At 36.6% G+C, this 22,407-nt stretch overlaps 1 protein-coding gene across 7 annotated transcripts in view; it reads right to left on the bottom strand.

Annotated features, from left to right (window-relative positions):
• LOC124133591 (arrestin domain-containing protein 2-like) overlaps nt 1–22,407 on the bottom strand; it is a 148,545-nt gene that overhangs the window by 23,343 nt on the left and 102,795 nt on the right. For 5 of the 7 annotated variants that reach the window (XM_046498035.2, XM_046498033.2, XM_046498036.2 and 2 more), the window contains 4 exons: nt 7,927–8,037; nt 4,943–4,978; nt 4,526–4,752; nt 2,744–2,926 (listed from right to left, as the gene is read on the bottom strand). In XM_046498035.2, the coding sequence (XP_046353991.1) occupies nt 2,744–2,926; nt 4,526–4,752; nt 4,943–4,978; nt 7,927–8,037 (557 nt within the window). The remainder of the gene's footprint in view (nt 1–2,743; nt 2,927–4,525; nt 4,753–4,942; nt 4,979–7,926; nt 8,038–22,407) is intronic. The other 2 variants (XM_046498037.2, XM_046498038.2) reach the window with 1 other exon arrangement.

Below are 22,407 nucleotides of genomic sequence, written 5' to 3'. Positions count from 1 at the left end.
AGACTCTTGAAGTTTATGAGAGTATGAGCATCTTGACAGCAAAAACCTGAATATTTCAGGTAACAAATAGTCCATGTTATTGCTTTATGAGTGCGTTCACTTCATCTGAAAATTAAACTCTTTCATCACTAAAGACCTTAGCCAATTGAAATTCCAAATGTTTACACCTTACAGAGTTCATAGTTATCTGACCGGAAATATAAGATTTTCAGGTTACCATGTGTTCTGTAATTCCTCTATAAAAGCATCTGTTAAACAACTATTTTCTTGAAAAGGATTGCCCTCAAAACATGATGCCTAGCATGTTACCGTAGCAGTCAGCGACTTTAGCCACTAATCTTAACCAGAGTCTAGCATAAACCTGTTTGGTCCAGTAAGCTCAGCTAATAATAATCCACATAATAACACTAAAATCTACTGAAAAATATGCTATGAGCCATGTTTATACTGGTAGTCTGAACCATTTTTGGCATAGACTGTCATAGCATCTTTTTATGGTTACAAACATACAATGTGTGCTTAATTACAACTGAATGCTCCAGCCACAAAGGTAGGACATGAAGAACGCATGGAGAAGAATGCTGACCTTGAAGACGGCTGTAGATCATTACGAACTTCATATGAGGACAGGTATGTGTAAATGCAATCATCCTTCACGACCACTGGGTAAGGGGAAGGAGAATTAAACGAGGGTCTTCATTAACCATAGCAGTGGCGGTAACGCTTGATCACAACTCTAACAAAAACATAACTCCTGTAGATAAAGAGAGCAGCGCACTGTGGGGGTGTTTAAGATATCAAACTACAAGAACCTTTTTCAGCATGTGCTGAGTGGCTCCCTTGGCAGCAAAGGAGCACAAGGGTGCAGGTGGCAAAGTTTGGTTTACCATTTGGTCATGCATGTGTATCAGCTTAAAGCTTCCCACATCATTGTTATCTGGATTGGATGTTATTGGGATGGGTGTTGTAATAATATGTGCAGATGGAGTGTTTAGTCTGCAATCTAACTTTCAGATGTCCATGCTGCGATTATTTCATAATGATTACCTGGGGTATCATTGTTCGTTGGCAAGTCTCCATTATCTTTTGAATAATCTTACTTTGATCAGAACAGGTTATTGACCATTTTAACTCAGTCAGATAAGTTAATCTTTTGAAAATTGTCATATCATGTTATCTTTTATTCAATTTCAAAATATAATTATCTTAAAAAGTGCACTTCTAATTCTTTAAATTTCATGATTGATATCAAAGTTGAGAAAAATATATCTGTTTACTTAAGCTGCCATTGAATATAAATAGCTTACAAAAATACAATGTAAACACAACTTTTTCAAGGATTCAAGGTTTGGTAAACAGATGCAAATTATTATGAAATTCTGAAGTAATACTGTAAGAAGTGGTATAAATTCCACTTTGTGGATGAGCATGTCAGTCAGTGGTTTGAACCATGACAGTTTATTTGCACTTTTCATTACCACTCCATCTACTCACTTCAACACTTCCAACTCTTTTACATTGATTTTGCAATTCCTCACCAACATCTCATACATTATCCTAAAGATAATTCAAGATTGATGCATATTATGCATTTCTGTAACAGAACAAACTCCTTCAATTGTCAAGATAAGATCTTGTCCTAAAAACAGAGTTTAAATTGCCAAAACAAGTTTGATAGACAAATGCAGTGGTCGACAGACAATTAACACTCTTTCAACTTGGCACAGAAAAAAGAAGACGGTGCTGAGGATTGCCAGATGTTGCCTGCTTGAGTTGCAAGGCTGTATTTTCTTTGGCACAGTTTATGACAGTTGCTTATCATTGTTGTTGTCACTTTGTTTACATGTTTGCAACATAATTGCAAATTGGAAGTTGGTTCAGGTTGCTAAAAAGAGATCAGCTAAAGTTGCTACTAAATTCAGTTCCCCAACTTTCTTCTTGTCAAGCGCGTAGAAGGAGAATCACCCTTTGGAAGAACAGTTGCCGATATTTGCTGAGACGTTTTACATTATACAGGCAAGTAAAACAGGGAAAGTAAGCTATTCTTTTCTAATCTGATAGATACATTTCTTTATTACAAAAACAATTTTTCTTCTTGTAATTTCTTTCAAAATGCCAACCATCACAAATACTAAACTATCTTTTGCTTATTTTAATTAATGAACATGTTAATAATAGCATGTTTTGGGGGGTTACATTTTTCATATTTAAACATGTTTATAACAAATTCAGATTATAATTGTCCATAATAGGAATGGCAATACACTAGAGCAGTAATACATCTCTTGCTCATGTGAATGAGAAACTTTAGATGAAAAACCTGAGGACCTCAAAACATGTTAACAGTTGACTAATGTTATCTGGGGTAATGTTTTTGACATATTAATCTGTCTTATTATAAGTTGATCTATTCACCAATTCAATGATGTCCATAAAGACAAAACTTGTTACTTTGCAGCAATAAAGTATAAACCTATACAAACACCCCTTAGTGGATGAGTTTCAAGTAACCATGACAAATAAAGTTCACTCAGATCTTTGGACAGGTGAGCTACAAGCTTCAACATGTGTCAGACAATATCTGCTGGCACAGTTTGAAATATTCCTGCACATAAGCTAAACCAATGCAGTTGTGTTTATTGCTCTTATAAACGCCTCCGAAACAAACATGATCATTTCAACTATACATTTCTGTAACAGCTATAGTTACAGACGTACGTAACTCCTGGAAGCACATACCTACCTGTATTAGTGATACTTGTGTGGCTGCTATCCTCCGTGTGCTTAAGTTCTTTATTTCCGCCCACACAGGGATGGCTTCCTTAAGTGTGTAACCCTTCCGATCAAGTCTTAGTGTTGCAGTGACTGTGCCAGCTACACAGCACCAGGATCCAACCGCCTCAAATGTGTCATTCTCCACTGGCAGCTGCAGGAAATCAAGGAGACAGGTCAACAAAAGGAGTGTTCATCAAACATAAATAATAATAAATATGCTATACATAATAAAAGAACGACCCCTAGAGACCAATGTTGTCTATTACTACAACAATAGTCCTTACACAACGTTCGAGGCTACTACATGATGGAGGGACTGGAAGTAGCCTTGAAGAAAAATTGCTGTCGACGTTGATATAAATACTCAGGAAAAACTGACATAAAAATCTTAAATGATAATCATCGCAAGGAAAAACATACAGGTCAGTTCAAGTTCAGCTCCTTAGTCTGAAAAAATTCAGAGAAGTATTTTACAGAGTCTACCTGGGTGTCCCACCTCTTTTGCATGCGATATCGAGTATAACTTTCAATAGTTGCTTTTAAATCAGTGCACAGTATAAGTAGTGGAGATAACGGTTTGTCAAGAGCTGCTTAATAGCTGCAGCACTATGAGTTGCCAGTTTGTATGATTGTCTGATTAGTTCACACACACTTGTACAATAATTAATATACCTAATAACGAAAAAATATTTGATTTTTTAAAATACAAAATGGATTAACAAAGAGCAGGAAATACATTGGACATGGAAAATACTGACAACTGCATAGATAGGAGAAAATGAGGAAACTGACATCTCGGATGTTTATAAACACTTAGTCTGTCTCACTGTCCCTGGACCATATTGTTTTCCCTTCCGCCCAGTCCTCTTGGTAACCCTAAAAAAAACCTAAATGATACAAGTCTAGATTTTCTTCAGGTTCAGGAATGTGAATCTCTAATATCTCGCCGGGGCTACTTTTCAAATACATATGGTACACCATTTTATCAAGGTAGTTAATTTATAATGGATTTAATGGCACACGCTTACTAACCTATTAAATATGTCATACCCAAAATGTTTCTTCTACTTTGTTAAACTTTAATGACACATCAATTAGGATTGATCGATGCTGATTTTCTTCAGTGAGATTGGTAAACAGAATACCTGTCATAAGCGACTCAAGGGCGGGCAACACTATATTATCGTGGTATCACTATTTTGTGGTGTGATATGGTCGGAATATGTGGTTTACATCACTTCCTGTTGGGGATTATGCATAATCAGTATGCATACGAATTAGGTTGGGTTAAGGGACATCGTCCAAATAAATAGGTTCCTTTCTAACCAATTATGAATGGAGGTAGGGGCAATTCCACTTCATAAACATTCCAGAAACTATCATAAAAAAATGTATACTTTTGAGTAGCCGTGAAATACTGCAAGGAGTCTAGAATTTGATCAAGTGATGAAACCCTTGCTTTATAGGCTTCCCAAAGTAGACAGTTGACATGGAGTGTGGATTATGAGATTTACTGATACCACAGTAACATAGAGCCCATGATAATCATACTTTTAATGTAATGTTTTCTATCAAAATTTAATATTTTCAGAGAGTAAGCGTTAGTCTAATAAATACTTTGCACAGGGACTTATGGGTTGAAAATAACAGTGACACTAACAATAAAGCACAAATGTGTAAGCTTCATGTTGGTTAACTAAACAGTGTTCGGAATGCAGACCACTGTCAACAGGCTGATATGAACACTTACTGCAGAATCGGGTTCAGAGTTGAGGTCCAAGGCTCCAATAACCGCGAATTTACTTGTTCTTTCGTGATGGGGCCCACCAGGGGAATAAATTGTCATTCTCACGAAATACCGCAATCTGCCATGCTTTCCCTTGAATGAAGATGGCAGTTTTGATGGAAGAACAAATTCAAATGGAAAGTAATGAGATCCTGGATGTAACAATCCTTCATCATCAATTTGTTTTTCACCTGAAAGGAAAAGAATAGTGTGGTAATCAATTGCCTTCTTAATCCAATAACACAACTGTAAGATTCTACTTGACTAAAGTGCATAATTTCCTGGCAGCTAATTTGAATAGTGCATACTCAACAAAGATGATCACGTGATCACATTTTTCTATTTAATGAGCCTTGAATTTATTAATGTGATCACACTCACCTTCTAAATTTGTTGGAATATGTTCCAGTTTAATATCTGAAAAATGTTATGAAAAGTGCTTAAGTCTTATAATACACAATTCTTTAAAACACACATACCTTCCCTCTTATTCCTGTATTACTTTTTTAAAATTTAGGCAGTAATGTTGCAAGAGACATATGTTACCAGGACATTTTTCATAAATTTTGCTTATTTTGATAGGACATTCTCCTATACCGTTACTTATATTGAAAAATAATTTTAAGACTTTTAGATGATGTCAATCATTCAGAGTCCTAGAAAATGAATTCGAACCAATCCAGTTTAGTGAGGCAGTTGTTCACTTTGAATGATACTATACAAGATGATAATGAGTGAGTGAGTTTGGTTTAACACCGTTTTGAACCATATTCCAGTTATATCACGGCATGTCAGCTTGATGTGGGAGGAAAGTCCAAAATGATGTAGGTCTCAGATGTTTACGACTTTGGTAAATCCGATGAGCACAGGTATGGTGCTGACAAGCCTAGAAACATAATTGAGGTGAACAGGGATTCGGTTCCACAACCATTATAGGTTTCTGGCCTGCCCAAGGGATGTAACTCTGCACAGCAAATCTAGGCGCCGTAGAGGACTCCCGTGCCCCCCATGGGATATAAAGAAAATAACACTAGTGTTATAACTGTTTATAACACTAGTGCGCTGTCACATAATACATGAAAAAAAAGAATTACAAACTACATGTTTTGTCGACAGGGTCACCCGTGCACGCTGATGATAATGATGATGATACAGCAAAATAGCTTAATGCTCAAAGTATTTCTTAGATTTATTAAATGTCCTTATAAATAATCAAGAGGAACTACTCTCTAAACTACCTGCACCCAAATCACTGGAGCAGTCAGTTTGTAGAACATTAGAGCAGTGAGAGGTAAGCTACAGCATGGAATTGCTCACCCAAAGCCAATAGTAACAACCTCAAACTCTGCTATGCTACCTGTTAATCATATGGTAATACATTTCAGGTTCTGACATTGTTTTTACATTGCATGATTGTGCAGTTTGTACACTACATACATGTTAAAAGCAAAATCTCTCCTAATCAAGTCTCCCTAGGATTTTGCTACCATAGAGATACAAAGGCATTGCAACAAAGTATTACTATTATAGAACAAGCTGCTGAAAGGAGAAAATTGATACAGTTGTCAATATAATATTAATGAGAATAGTAGCAATCAATGAAAGAAATGTTTCCTTGAATAAGTATTACATCCTTGAAGATATTCCCTTCTTGGCAAATATATTATCTTTTTTTTCACCTCCTATCAAAAGATTATTTTACAGCTCAATGAAATATATCTGACAAGGATATCATCTTGGAGGCTATACACTGCTGCAGGATTCCATCAATGAGCTGATGCTAATCAAGTAAAGAGAACCCAGGATCCATCAAACAGTCTCAACACAGACTGCCTTCTGCAGGTGGTGGAACACACACCTTAGTCATAAAAAACTAGTTTGATCCAACAGTGCAATACAGTTCCATTCCCAACACTTTACGAGAAACGATGACGTAAAACGTACCCAGGTTTTGGATCAAAAGACCAACATGAATCCTGGTTGTCGTGTTTGCAGTATTACATCATGCAGCTAAGTGGAAGAGGGTAAATGTTCAAGGATAATAGTGGTTCTACTTTTCAGAGCCAAACCTTTGAAGCTGATCAAATATTCTAATACTTCATACATGATACTGTAGAATAATTGATTCAGGAAAGTGATGCTGCCTGGGTGTCAGAACTTCTATTGTTTGCCTAAATTATTTTTTTTATCAAATATCTTCATACCATTACTTCAATTATACATCTATAGTGATAACATGTATCCTGCTAGGCAGGTATTTGAATTAGTTGAGTGGATACATGTTTTTTGAAGCTGGAAATGGGTTCAAGTATCGTTCAAGGATCAGCTGAGAAGGGAGAAATGCAAGGAGTAATTTGTGACATCTTCAGGTAAAAGATTCTGAATGTGTATTGCAATACATACCGTATTCGACGTAATAAGCGCCCACGGCGACATTTGCAAACATATTGGCCAGTGAACAATCCCAATAAGCACCCCTTCCGATTGATGAATGTACACAAGACTTATTTATTCGCGTATAGAACGCACTCGTGTGTTATATGCACCCTTAATTATGGGCAATTAAATTCTGGAATAACACTATCTTTCTGTCGTACATAAACATTTCAGGCTGTCAGCATAAACCATGAAATTTATGTTTCAACTCTGTTTTTTTCACCAAAATGATATTCTTATAATAGCCCCCTATTTCTAATTTTGAGAGCGCCCTGGGCGCTTATTATGTCGAATACGGTAGCTTACATTTTAAATATACTATTGTTTCCAGGGTTCCTACACATATACTTAACAAAAAAGGTTAGGGTCCATGAATATTTGGAGGCATATTTTTTAGTAGTGAAGACGGAGGACACTGCTTCATAATAATATCGCCCCAAATATTCATGACCCCTAAGCTTGTTGTTCAGTACATCATACAGGTGTCTAAGATGACCATGATAATCAAACCATATACCTATAAAGGTGTTCGACTCCTGACTGAGGGCCGGTATGATACAATGTGTACTCACAAGAAGAGTGCACCTGTTGCTGCTTCCAATGATTGAACATGTTCCCAGGCATGTAAATAACCTCAATTAATTCATTTCAGCCTCTCTAAGCTGAGCACATGGTAGAGAGGGCTGAAGATGCATGACCTCTATGCCTTGAGTACATGCTGCGATCATTATTAGAGTGTCCTGATCCATCAGGGATAATCCTCTTCAGACACACTGGTGAATCCGAAGATAACTAATTTCAGGAAGTAGAATCTTTGAAGATTATATGTAGTAAATTGATGAATCGTACGGAATTGTACAAGTGCTATGGATTTCTTATGATTATGGAAAGGGTTTTGGCGTTTGTATTGCCATTGTTACCATAATTACCTTTGATTGGCAGCACAGTTGTATAGTTGAACACCTCCTCGTCTGAGGCCTGTATGTCACTAGAGGTCATCCATTCCACTTTGGCTTCTCCAATAGCTTCTAGACAAACACCTGCCAACAAAGTCCAAACTTAGCATTCAGCCTGTCATACAAGTGGAAGACCCAGAGATCACCAGATTCTATGGTACTAGAGATTTAATAGCTGTTACTAACCCTTTAAAGGCTCATTTTATTCTATATACTCTAGATATAACTTTCATAATAAGACTCACAAGACCAAGGTATCCCTGAAGTAAAGCATCATGAGAGGGATCAGCAAAGGCAGTGTAAATCTATAGTACTGAGTACCAATATAATTAATCCAACACTATAAACACACAGGATCTGTATGTCCAATTAATAAAAATAGTGCACAAGAACAGCTTCAACATGAACAAAAGCAACTATATAGATGCTGTTAAAATCAATATTTTGATATCATGTATCTCTTCCGATAAAAATATCAGCCTGTTTTATATTCAAATAAGCAATTTTCCATGGGTGTATTCATATATAATTAACAAGGAAGTTACTGTGAATGAATGTGTTGAATTCAAGCAAAGTAATAAATGCATTGAATACATTTATGGTAAACTTTTCATAATAATTTCATGAATATATATGTTATATTTCATCTATGAAAAGAAAATATGTAAGGATGTGGGGAGGGTTATAAATGCTTACTTATCAGTTTTCTGGCTAATATGGTCTTCTTGAAATGACACGAAAGCATGGCTTCCAAGTAGAACATGTATTCAAAAGAACATAAAACCAAATCAAGTCTAAAATGATGTGGAAAGTTAAGGGCTCCATTTGGAGTTTGTTATATATTGTGTAAGTATATATCTTTTCGTATAGATAACTTTATATCTGGTACTCAATCTATGAGAGGTTATGAGAAAGGTTCTTGAGCCAGACAAGTTTGATAAAATTTAGTACAGTTGGCTGTGCAGTCACTGAGCTAGCTTAAAATAGCCCAGCGAACATTGGAGAGGTCCACACGTAGTATTTCACAATTATTTTTCATATCATATTGATATTTCATCTTGTATTGATATATGACCTATCACAAGCAGTTAACATTTGTCAAATCGTTACACTCCTACTGGATTGTTTTGATGTTGTAAACACTGGAAGCAAAGCGCTAGAACCATGGCCACAACTGTGCCATATGAAAACAAAGGAAACAAACACAAACTTGAGTCTATGACTGAAACAAATGGAATGTTCATGGGAAAAGCTTTTGCTGGTCCTATAAGTCTATCTGAGGTAACAATCGATGAGCAATAGAAGACGTAACTAGAAGTACATGCACAAACAAGTGAAAAATAAGGCATCCCTTATGATTTGCAAGGGCAGGTCACATCGGCTGCTCCACTTCGGATGCTGGTAAAATATTCTTCAACACTGTTTTCCCTCATTGAAATATAAACATTTTATGTTTTGGCTATATTTGGGTGGGTTGTGATTATTAACTCATTGGTACAATAATAGTAATAACGACTACCTAACCATAATTATTTTGCTGTCTAGCTCATGTTGAACTTTGAGGTAATGATTTGGGTTTTCTAAATAACATTGTTCAAGGCACATGTTTGAGGCAGCTTGAGGCAGCTTCAGATAGTCAGAATTAATATTCATTCCTTGAAAACATGATAATATCGCTTTCAAGCTGATAAACATATCAATGTCCTTGAAGATTGCATTGATTCCAAGGAGTTACAAGAGTCCAAAGGCTGACAAGATTCAAGCTGTTCTGAAGTGCAATCTGGTAACAGGTTTAACCTGGTATTTGTGATGAATGATTTTTAAAGCTGTAATGTGTTGGCAGTTAGACATAAGAGTGTTAAGGAAGACGGCAGTGAGAAAATTATTTTTCTCTTTGTGAGCAAATAATTCTGCAGACAAAGCAAAAACATAGATACCAAACTGACGTAATTGACTAATGCTTAAACAATTCAACTATGCACCATGTTGTTAACCTCAACAAAGCCATATATGCTGCATTCTGCATGAACACATATACTTTTAGAAATTGTTTTACTTATTTGCACATTAACAGGTCTACAAACATGTACTGATTGATAGTTTAATTTATTTGAGTCAAATTTTACACTAAGATCACATACACACAACTTCACAATGGAACTATCACATTTATCATGATGAGTGAGTGAGTTTATGCTTTATGTCACATAGGCAATATTTCAGCTATAATGTAACAAGTATCATGATGAAGTATGATGATGATGATGATGATGATGATGATGATGATAAGAATAAGAATGAAGGAAAAAACAAACAAAGAAAAAAATATAAAACCCTATCCAAATAAAAAAGAGTTGATTGTAGGAAACTGAGTCACTGTCTTTATGCATCACTATCAGATAGTGATGACAGCAATTTGGAAATGTCCTCCACATGTCTACCATAAACCTTTAGAAAGTTTAGTGAGGGATTGAATGTTGTAACCTTGATTGGACAACTTTTGAAACACTCTTTCAAATCTTAAAAGAACAATGCATTGAGAGGCATAGACTAACATCTAAACATTATAGACTTGCATGGGCTGTATTTGATATGTATTTGTATCAGGGTCTGTAAGAGCACGAGCGAGTTGGGTTTAACGCCACTTTTAACAGTATTCCAGTTATATCACGGCGTGTCAGCTTGATGTGGGAGGAAAGCCCGTAGTGATGCAGGTCTCAGACGTTTACCACTTCGGTGAAACCCACGAGCACGGGAATGGTGCTGACAAACCTAGAAACATAATTGGGGCGAACTGGGATTCGAACCCACAATCATAGGTTTCTGGCGTACCCAAGGGATGCAACTCTGCACAGCGAATCACGGCGCCTTAGACGACTGGGCCACCCGTGCCCCCCGGGTCTGTAAGACAGACTTTAAGAGGCATGACACAGTGTTTTGTCATGCAGTGTACATCTTCAAATCAGCTAAAAGACTGACATGAGTGATAAATACTGATGATATAACAAATGTCCTCATGAAGCTAACTGACCTAATCATGTATATCTGAGTAATTTCAGATTTAATATCATAATGGCATTTAACTATCTTCTGCATCTTGATAAACAAATACAGCAAACTATGTTTATAACGAACAGACGGATATAACAAAGTGTTTTTTTGTCCCATCCATTTGCTCTTCATATGCTTATACTGAACTAAAATTAGTGGTTACTTTGAGTTCTGTGTAACTGTGGTTTACTGTACTATATCATCACCACACTAGATATACTAACATCTCGTCCAAGATTATTGCACTTATATAGGGACGTGCATGCACGTGTGTGTGGATGCTTGTACTAGTGCGGACTGATGCCGATTTATAGTGCTAGCTCACTGAGATACCATGCCGCAGTTTAACATGAATACCCCACTCAGACACAGTATACTGACTCCGAGCCGACCAGTCCTTGTTTTAGCCCCTTGATGTCGAGCACCAGACCGGGTAACAACAAGTACCATCTTTTAACGTCTTTTGGTATGACGCGGCCGGGGATCGACCACTAGACTAGACCACGGGTGCGGTCTAGATATACTAAACATTCGTCTGGTTACTTACATTAACTGAAGATGTAATGACTTCATGCTTATGTAAAACCACAGCTGACACATAGACACAAGCAACATAACTACATATGATGGTTTTCTCAACTGAAAAATGCACTGAAGAAATAGTTACAACTGCCGTATGTTCTAAAGTATTTAGAGATGACAAAAGTAGAAAAATATCATAATAAACATCATCAAAGCAATGGTCACCCAAAAGTCTATGGAATAGCAAAAATACTTCTCAAGTAAATAAGTAATTGTTCAGTTACTCTTATGCTAATATCTACTATATACTACTCTGAATAACTCAATGGGAGGCTGTCATCCTTGTTTCAAAATGTTATACCTGCAATATGATAAGGTATTCACATTAACATCCTATGTGCAACCCAAAATACCTTACCTGACAACACGCACCTTATGGCATAAAGACATTAACATACCGCTAGGTAAATTAAACCATTCTTTGAAGGTAATGACAGACAAGCAGCCTGGATATACATGGAATGCTCTGAAAAGATGGAAGCATTCCTGAACAGAATTATCCCATTTGAAACCATTTACTGCATCATCTAAGCAGAAATTGTGGAGAGAGGAGGGTCAATGGAAGAATGTTTTTCGCTTATTAAATGTTAAAGATAGGTGTGGCAGTTTGCCACCACACTACTAACTGGTTTCCAGGTGTACATCCATGCGATAATACATTGCCACCGCTGCAAAGGGAAACATATACTGGTCTATCCTCTACTTGTGGTGGAGCAAAGGCATGTGAAGGATTTCTTACCATGCTTAAGGGATATCAATGAATGCAAAAATATTCATAATACAATGAGGACTTACAAATGACATTAAGTGTTTTTGATTGTTTAAATTAGATTGTGTTCAAAATAGATTTGTTTTAAATGATACAGTAATACAATCATAATCATATTCCAGCCTTTGTGTATCTACAAACATGAGCACATGTATGTTCAAGCACAACAGTATTACAACATACTGGAAGCCATATTAATCAGTGTTGCATAAATCAATAATGAGCGGACTTAATGACCATTTGACATTAAAACGAAACATCAAACACATGGTTAATTACTCTTTAGAATCCTTCAGTGGTATTGTTAAAGCCAGATTCAAATCTATGCATACCTCTGAAAAAGAATGTGAGGTCCAAACTTTAAGCTTTCAATATTTTGGTCTTAAGTTCAGTTCAAGATTTGGGTGTAGTCAACACAACAAAAGGGACAGGAACATCTCTAGAGAGCATAAGACATCAAATATTGAAAACAGGGTTTTACTTTGACTTACAAAACTGGGGGTCCAGGAACCCCAATAATTAATTTAAAGGGTCTTTACAAGAAAAATGAGGGTCCTGTTAAGTATTGAAACGGTAAAGTGCACTGAAAGATTTGAAAATTACTTTAATTACTGGATCTATATACATGTATTTCTTGTCAAGAATTTGGTACAATGAATATTACTGTGAGTCCCGCCAAGTATATTCTTTCTGCGTCCATTCCATACATTTGTAAATCTAATCCAAGACAAAAAGTTAAACATTAACTGGCATTTCAGGAATATACAACTTGAAGCATATACATTACAGCTACAAATGAAATTGTATTTGCGGACAGGGTCTTAATATGGTACAACAGCAAATATAACTGACAGCAGAGCCGAATCCCTTCTGTTTGTTAGAATTGTTGATAGATAAGACCAAAATGTTAGGAAATGGTCCCACAGCAGTCATATGCAGGCAAGGATTGTCCTTTCACAACAAGCACCTGAAATGTGGGTCATGCCCTAGTTATATATACAGACCCCATCAACATCTGCTGCACAATCTCATATGATAATTTCTTCCACTTCATGTGTTCCTCACAGTCAAGATCTTAGAACAGATATATTTACAGTAGCAGAATAAATAATATTATTATCTGGTGCAGATCTAGACAACATAGCAGATAACAGAAACAAATGACTCGATTTATTAATGTCAGTACATAAAATGACATTACATTTCGTACCAAGAAGCACCTTTTCTATCTACCAGTATTTACATCTATACGATGCTCGCCTATAAACAGTCGAGGCTTGACCAAACAATCCAGTGATGGACCAGAATTCCAATGACGTGATTGTGTACTGATTTGGTTCAAACTAGCTACAAATGGTATGTTAATTTTGAATTACGTCTTGTGTATTCAAGTGCAGAGATTCTGTTGCTCATAAGTAAAGAGAAACATTTAAGATAAAACCCTGTTTATTAGTATCTGTCAAATTTCAGGAATGACCTAATTAGCTTGGATAGTGTCCATACATAATATAGCTTTTGAAGAGACTATTGAATCTTTTTACACAACACATAAAACAAACAAATTTTCAATGTTTATTTGTTTTGTAATTTTGGTGAAAGTTGGGGATGCCCCAGCGTTCAAGTGGTGCAGAACAATCAAATAATTCCACTTTACATGCTCTAACCAAGTATGGACTTGTATTACCTTAAATATAATCATTCTCTTTATGCCACATACAAGAGAAAGATGGTGAAATTTACAGCATTACATGTCCAGAAACATCAATTCACTGAATGAGCAATTACACCCGCTTAAAATATTTGTTCACCTCATGCAATGGGCTATTATAAAAAGTTCAATTCCATCAAACATTGGCAGGAAGAACCTGAATTTATCAAAATCCATGTAATGGATTCATTTACCTCAAGTTAAGGAGCATTCAGGAGCATTTGCTAAAGGACAAACTTTAATAATGATCAAGAATTGGCCATTAGCATTATTTCAGGGAGGAACATAAATAGCGGAGGCAATCTTCCAGCTACTATAACAGACATAATGTGCATAAATGTTAGCTGTAAAGGATGAGATGAGAAACAGTCAAAGTTTTGTTACTACATCCAAAAACCATCATGGTTCATAAAGCTTATAGAGGAAGTATGTTACGACTTTTGTGCTTATCAAATCATAGCAAAACATATCGAAACATAGACTGCCAGAGAAGACTTGGTAATTGGATAATGACAGTTTTTACAAAATTTTGTAAATGACACATCAATTTATACTGATGATTTATTATTGAGTATTTAAATCATTAGAGAGCATTAATAATTATTCACAAAAGTCACACAAGTGATGACAAAATACATAAATAACTGTAATTACCATTACATACATACTTGCTGTATATTAAATGTTAATTTGAATTAAGAATGTCTAATGAATAAAAGCAGAAATAGGCAAAAATAACATTTGCAATATGGTTCCTATAATTCCATATAGAAAATGCCTAGATTTTAGGGTTTACATGATATTCAAATGTCAGTTGAAGGTTGTATATCAAAATAGTAATTTAATCAAATGTGTTACAGTGCATACCACATACTGTGGCATACACTAATTTACAATGACACATGAACAAATGGCTGTGTGATGGCTGAGATTGTCTTCTTCAAAATCAGATCAGACGGGTATCATCACTTTTACAAGTTGCCAATACTGGGATCATAAACACAAAATCTCATCTTCATAAACCCAGTAGTTTCAGAAGAGATGTCAAAATTGCAGTAAAACTATATTTATGGGGAATGTGAAGGTCAAACGTAACAGTGGAGTCAATGTTAAGAAAATAGGAACATACATGTGTACCATGTTCTTTTCAAACAAATATGAAACAACTCATATTATCATCATTCCACTGTCCACTTTCTGATGACTCTTGTGGTTTTTCTTAGGATTCTGAAACATTTTTCAAATCATATTTTATTCAACAGATTGCTTCAGTACAGGTGAGCTATACTGTATTTGGAGCCACAAAGAACACAACATTAACATTGAGTTTAGGACATTTTAACCCACTACAAGAAAATTTCTGCCTGAACGAGAGCATGTCTACTTATATCTCTGACTGTCATAACCTAACAAAGCCTGAAAACATTCTGTAGTTTCTCCTCAACTTACTTGATTGCAAAATTATCAGAAACGATAATTTCAAATTCATGAATATTTCAAGAACAATCTGGTTGCAAAACGTTAGGACCCTTGTCGATCACAATTTCAATGAAAAGACTTTAAAGTATCAAGAAGTAGGACATCAGGGTAAGTAGTAAACATATATAACATTTGTTGTGAATTACTGGGTTACTTCATTTCTTGACATTTATGAGAAAATCTATTTTCATCATTCCATTATCCTTCAAGAGTACCCAGTTAACAAAAGTACTTGACTTTGCACCAAGTCACACAATTAATGATTCTTCTTGAATCTACGAAGTGTGCTGGAGTCTGAAGCTGATGAATATGTTTGAATGTCAAGGAGTCAGCATTAAACCCTGGACCATGCCAAGTCATGAATATTGGTCACTAGGGCACTTGCCACAACTGGTCTCAGCGACCATGTAGCATATAGCTGGGTGTTAGAGATTGCACTTTAGCCAAAATGAAGTGTATAGTAATACTGTGATGGCTGTCTCTCTGGTGTTTTTGTCATAAACAGAACTTGGTAACTAAGTACCGGACAATGGCTACTCTTTCCTGCTGCACCAATAAAGTATGTTTGCCAACTAGATCATGAAGGGGAATCTGTTTGCTTACTTACACAAGCAACAATAATCATGGCATGGAAACAGAAGAGAAAACATTGGCACAGTATCAATTATATATGCTCCCTCTGACAGAGGAAAATAATCCCCCAATCTGTGAACCCTGGTGGGTATCTGCCTCTGTTGCCTGTTTAATTTACTCTATATAAATGTCTTGGTGTTCCCCAGGAATACCCCAAAGGGACTGTATTTCACAGTGCCTTGATGGAAATGATAACTTTAGGCAGTACATCAGCTGGAGCAGATCGATCGAAGGGAAACCGAGCAGCAATACATCAATAAAGCTGTTTTATTTCACAACCATACAAACCTGCTCAATAATGGCCTGGTTTCTTCCATTGGCTATAGCCAAGTAAGCTTGTTTCAGATTTCCAGTTGCTATATACCCAGTAAGTGCAATAATCTTGAATGTAACGCTTAACCCCTGATTTCACCTCACTGCCTCAGATTTTCAATAATGCTTGAAATCTTTAGCTATACAATGTCATGCTTCAAGTTTGATTTTGTGACTAAGTGAATGACATTGAGCAAACATACATCAATACAATAGCCAGCTGGTAGAAAATATGTCTCAACAAAAGCAGCCATAATGAATTACCAACATACAGAAACATTGTCATATTCAAAGTCAAGTCTCAAAATCCTTTGCAAACAAATGTTTTCCCCTTATAGTAACTATAGCTAACACCATATACAGATCAATCAACTATATAAACACACAAAATAATCTCATTTTTAGATGGCCAGAGAATCACTTTACAGTAAAGCATGGATATTATAAACTCATGGGATATAAAGTGAGTGAGTTGGGTTTAACGCCGCTTTTAACAGTATTCCAGTTATATCAAGGTGTGTCAGCTTAATGTGGGAGGAAAGCCCGAAGTGATGCAGGTCTCAGATGTTTACCACTTTGGTTAAACCCCTGAGCACGGGTATGGTGCTGACAAACCTAGAAACATCATCGGGGCAAACCGGGAATCGAACCCACAATCATCGGTTTCCGACGTGCCCAAGGGACGCAACTCTGCACAGCAAATCTCGGCGCCATAGACGACTCCCGTGCCCCCCATGGGATATAAAGAATATGACAGTCTGTTTATAACACTGTCACATAATACATTAAAAAAAAGAATTACAAACTACATGTTTTGTCCAAGAATACATTCACTCCTTCCATTATCATTTAAGTGTACTTATATAATACTGTATCTCAGGATTTTTTTTTGGTCAGGACCTGTTTCTTTTCAGTCAATACAAAAAATATGTAATATGTTTTATTAACTATCGACATAGTCCCTGTCCATATTGAATAAGACAGCATTACAGAACACTTTTCTGAATTGTTTGTATTTGGCAAGCAAAACTGGGCTGCAAAAATACTGAAATATATACTTCTAGTAATGAAGAGCCATAGATAAACTGAACCAGTTAGTCTCATATTCAACTGAAATATACAACATTATCTGAAGAAAACATAGTTTTAGCTAATGATTATTACGCAAAGACGAGAACACCTGTAACAACACTGTTAAAACACTGTGCTAAATGTCTTTGAGATGCCATCAAAATATATCCATATTCATACTTTCCAAATATTTATGCACAGTAGAAGTATGATATCTTAATGGCTTTACACAGCACAGCTACATGATACTATTTTGCCTGAAGCCACATATTCTATAACGTCATCACTTCGGCAAACAGGCACTTGTTGATTCTCTTACAGCTGCTAAATGGTTCTGGCATTGATATCGAAGCGAACAGAAATAACATACACCGTATTTGACCCAATAAGTATCCCAGGTGCATCAATAGGTTGCACAGCAATGCAAGGGGAATGTTATGAAGATACCAATGTCACCATGGGGTTCTTAGTAGATACAATTGCATGTTTAGTTTGTAAATGGTCATTCTAAAAGATTTACCACAGTACAGTATTCAATTTTATCATCCAAAACTGGCTCCCACAGGAGATATGCTTGAATGAGATCAAGCAATATCTACACTGTAGATATCGCTGCAATGAAATTACATCACAATGCTTTGCAGACCATTGTGACGTCACTGGTTACCATGACGTCACAATCAAATTACATCACTAATGGCTCTGCTACTGAAGCTGTTTGCAGTACTTTTTACACTGAAGAGAAAATGCTAATTACTATCTACAAATTGAAAAAGTTGAAAGAATGATGTTTGATGATAAATAAAATCTCACCCTCGTGTCTTTTGATATCAAATATATCGACACTCGTTGATAAAAGTGGCAAAAATCCACGGCAAGCTTCATAATTTTTCCACTTTTATCAACTCGTGTTGATATATTTGATATCAAAAGACACTTGGGTGAGATTCTCTATATCCTAGTTGATGTGAAGTTAATAAATACAGTATGTTGAAATATCCTTCTGAGAACCTTGACAGTCAGCACAGTGACTGGCACCAAATATAGGTTTTCAAACATTACCTATGGCCAACCACACTTGGAAGGAGGAAGAAGGCACTCAAAGGCTAGTATATAAGTAATGGGGGAACATTAATAAGAAGTGGGTCACTTATTGGGTCGCTTACAGTACAAATATAAGAGCTTTAGATGGGCGGATGCTAAATATACACAGTGCTGAGCATCAGAATACATCTATTGCTATGATTACTCCCATAATCACTCGTCAGGAACATTTGATCTGCAATGAATGATACCTTTCCTTTTTCTGTGTTCAGCATATGCTCATGTCTGTTGAGGTGATGATAGAGGTAGTAAGCAAAGTATCAAAGTATTAGAAACATCCTGTGCTATTTCTGCATATATGTCCATCTAGTTTTGGGTAATGTAAATATTTGTGTTTAGAAACCTTCATCTGGTACGTAAGACAAAAAAGATGTTTTTGTCTGGTGTACATCTTCGAATGTATTTTAATCAGGAAATGGAATAACAGAAACAACCTGTGTATGCGTACTGAACAAGCACCTGTTGACTGGCACCAAAGGTCCATGAATGTACTTATTGATTATGAGGTATGATCCTACACTGGGATATCAACAAACATCTAAAGAAAATCTGTCCCGGAATGTACAAGGAGAGTATGAGTTGCCAATCAATGCCATGTTTAATATGACAGGCTTGAGTTGGGCCATAACACTTTGATCATGACTGCCTTGATACACATATAACATATTAATGTATAAAAAAATTGCACTTTATATAATGACTGATCTTTGTCATTTGACAAAATTCCTACAACTGGAGACTAAATTTAAAGATTATCAGTTACAAACTTTAAAGGAAAGTAGATGTGTTGCATATCAAGAAAGGACTCATATGTTTACCAGCATCATGGTGCATACATGAATATTCCAAAAACTGTTCCTTCTATCCTGACCATGATGTGTTTAAAATGATTGACACCCACTATACATGCCATAATAATGCACTTATTTCACTACCCTACAATGTTCAAAAGAGTTTTCACAAGAAATGTAATATTCACTAAAGATCACCACAAAGATACTGCCAAACTCAATTTCAAGAAACAGACAACATAAGTCACTGATCAGTATTATTACGAGATTCTGACACACATTTGCAGAGATCAGTACTTAAAATGAACATCAAATGTATCAGTAAAGACACCAAGCATTATGGTTCCAACACATTAAGTTGGGTTAAATGGTAATTTTAGAATACGGCCTCCTAAAGTAATTTGATATTGACAGCTTTACATCAAACATTTACCACATCAATGCAATATTTTGTATTGAATGTTGGCATGTCCCTACAGATTATTTAAAAACGGTCTGTGATATTGTCCATGCACAGTACTGCAGTCAGCTATATTCAAGCTAAATGAAGGTGGCCTCCAAATAATCGTACCAAGGGTAGGCAAACCGGGGGTTGAACCTGGGTAAGGCAAACCGGGGGTTGAACCTGGGGTAGACAAACCAAGGGTTGAACCTGGGGTAAGCAAACCAGGGGTTGAACCTGGGGTAGGCAAACCGGTGGTTGAACCTGGGGTAGGCAAACTGGTGGTTGAACCTGGGGTAGGCAAACCAGGGGTTGAACCTGGGGTAGGCAAACCAGGGGTTGAACCTGGGGTAGGCAAACCGGTGGTTGAACCTGGGTAAGGCAAACCGGTGGTTGAACCTGGGGTAGGCAAACCGGTGGTTGAACCTGGGTAAGGCAAACCGGTGGTTGAACCTGGGTAAGGCAAACCGATGATGGAACCTGGGTAAGGCAAACCAGGGGTTGAACCTGGGGTAGGCAAACCGGTGGTTGAACCTGGGTAAGGCAAACCGATGATGGAACCTGGGTAAGGCAAACCAGGGGTTGAACCTGGGTAAGGCAAACCGGTGGTTGAACCTGGGTAAGGCAAACCGGTGGTTGAACCTGTGATAGGCAAACCGGCGGTTGAACCTGTGATAGGCAAACCAGGGGTTGAACCTGGGGTAGGCAAACCGGTGGTTGAACCTGGGGTAGACAAACCAGTGGTTGCTGGATGAACAATGTATGATCCAGGCTATTTAGGCATGACACAATCAACCAAGCCACTGATTACAACCAACTGATTCTGATGTGTCTGGGCACTTATCCTGTCCTGGAATGCCAACACAATAATCTGAAAAACATGAACAAACAAGGTAAAGAGTGAGTAGGGCTCACTATAAATACCCTTTGCCTTTGACTCCAACATATTTCTAAGTTCAAAACATGAAAAATGCAATATTATTTCAGAAAATACACATATCAAAATCAAACTCTGCATTTAACCTCTCCTATTTGTATAGAAAGTGTTCCTGTAATTTGAAAAGAATCCATGTGAAGTACAGTCAAGTCTCGTTTATCCGACACTCGTTAATCCGACAATCGGCTTTATCCGACACAAATGATGGTAACCGATTAAATCAATGCTGTTTAGACCCGTTAATCTGACAGTCTCGCACTCTGACTCCGACACACCTAATTAGCAACGATTTGCTGAAATCACTCATTAATCAGTCTCGTTAATCCGACACGGTGATCAGTGTACTCATTGGTCATCTGCCCGCGAGTACATAGCCCCGTGTTTTGATGCGAGACAAGTCGGCGAGTAGCTGCATATTTAAACGGCTGCAGAGATAAACTTTGTGCTTTGTGTTAAACTTTAGAGGTTGCATGATTAGAAAACATATTCCGCGAACAATGTAACACAATAATATGAATATTTCCTATTTCCTTTTTTTATTACAACATGTTTGAATCGTTATCTATCGTGTAGTTGTCCAATTTTCGATCACGAACGTTGATAATACTTAATTTCGTTTATCCGACATACTCGTTAATCCGACATAATCATATGCAACCAACAATGTCGGATTAATGGGACTTGACTGTAGTTCTCAAGTTATAGGTCATACAAATGTTGAAGTAAACAAGGCAAAAAGTGAGCAGGGCTCACTAATACCCCCGACTTCGACTCCAACATACTTCTTAGTTCAAAACATGAAAAAAGCAATATTTTCATAATAATGAAACTTTAAGCTGCATCTCTCCTATTGGTATAGAAAGTGTTCCTTAAATTTGAAAAGAATCCATGAAGTAGTTCTCAAGTTATAAGTTGCACAAACGTTACAGTAAAAAACCAAGTCCAAAACATGGAAAAATTCACTTTTTCTCAGAAAATCCAAATATTGAAATCACACTTAGCACTGCAAAAGTATAAAAAGTCTCCTATTGGTATAGAAAGGGTTCACCAAGTTTGAAAAGAATCTACGAAGTAGTTTTCAAGTTGTAGGTCGCACACAAATATGTCCTCTGAAGGACTGACAGAATTCCTTGGTACAACTATATACCCCTACCCTGTTAGGTCAGGGGTATAATAAACATTGCATACTACTCAAAACAAAATTAAAAACCACCCGATTCATTCATATTACTATAATTACTCTGTCTTGGCACTACAGATTAACTACAGTAATATGAAAAAATTGGGTAGTCCTTAACTTTTTGTGGAGCAGTATATGTGAGAATCTGGAGATGAATAAATGGACTATAACACAATATATAACTATGTGATAGCACATACATCATGCAAGCACTTCACTGACCAGCCTTACAAGGTAACAGTTGGTACTTATATTCAATGCAGAAGCAGACAAACATTGTATGATGTTTTGCAGAAGCTAGCGGTTTCACAGATGATAAATGGAAAAGGTGTTTAACCAATGTCAACATAATGAGGTGAGGTGAAATGGGGTTTAACGTCGCGTCCAAGATTATT

Source organism: Haliotis rufescens, unplaced genomic scaffold (genome assembly GCF_023055435.1).
Source record: "Haliotis rufescens isolate VD_foot unplaced genomic scaffold, xgHalRufe1.0.p SCAF_5, whole genome shotgun sequence".
Lineage (NCBI taxonomy): Eukaryota > Metazoa > Mollusca > Gastropoda > Lepetellida > Haliotidae > Haliotis > Haliotis rufescens.
Note: the sequence above shows the minus strand (reverse complement) of the source record. Positions and strands in the feature narration are given on the sequence as shown.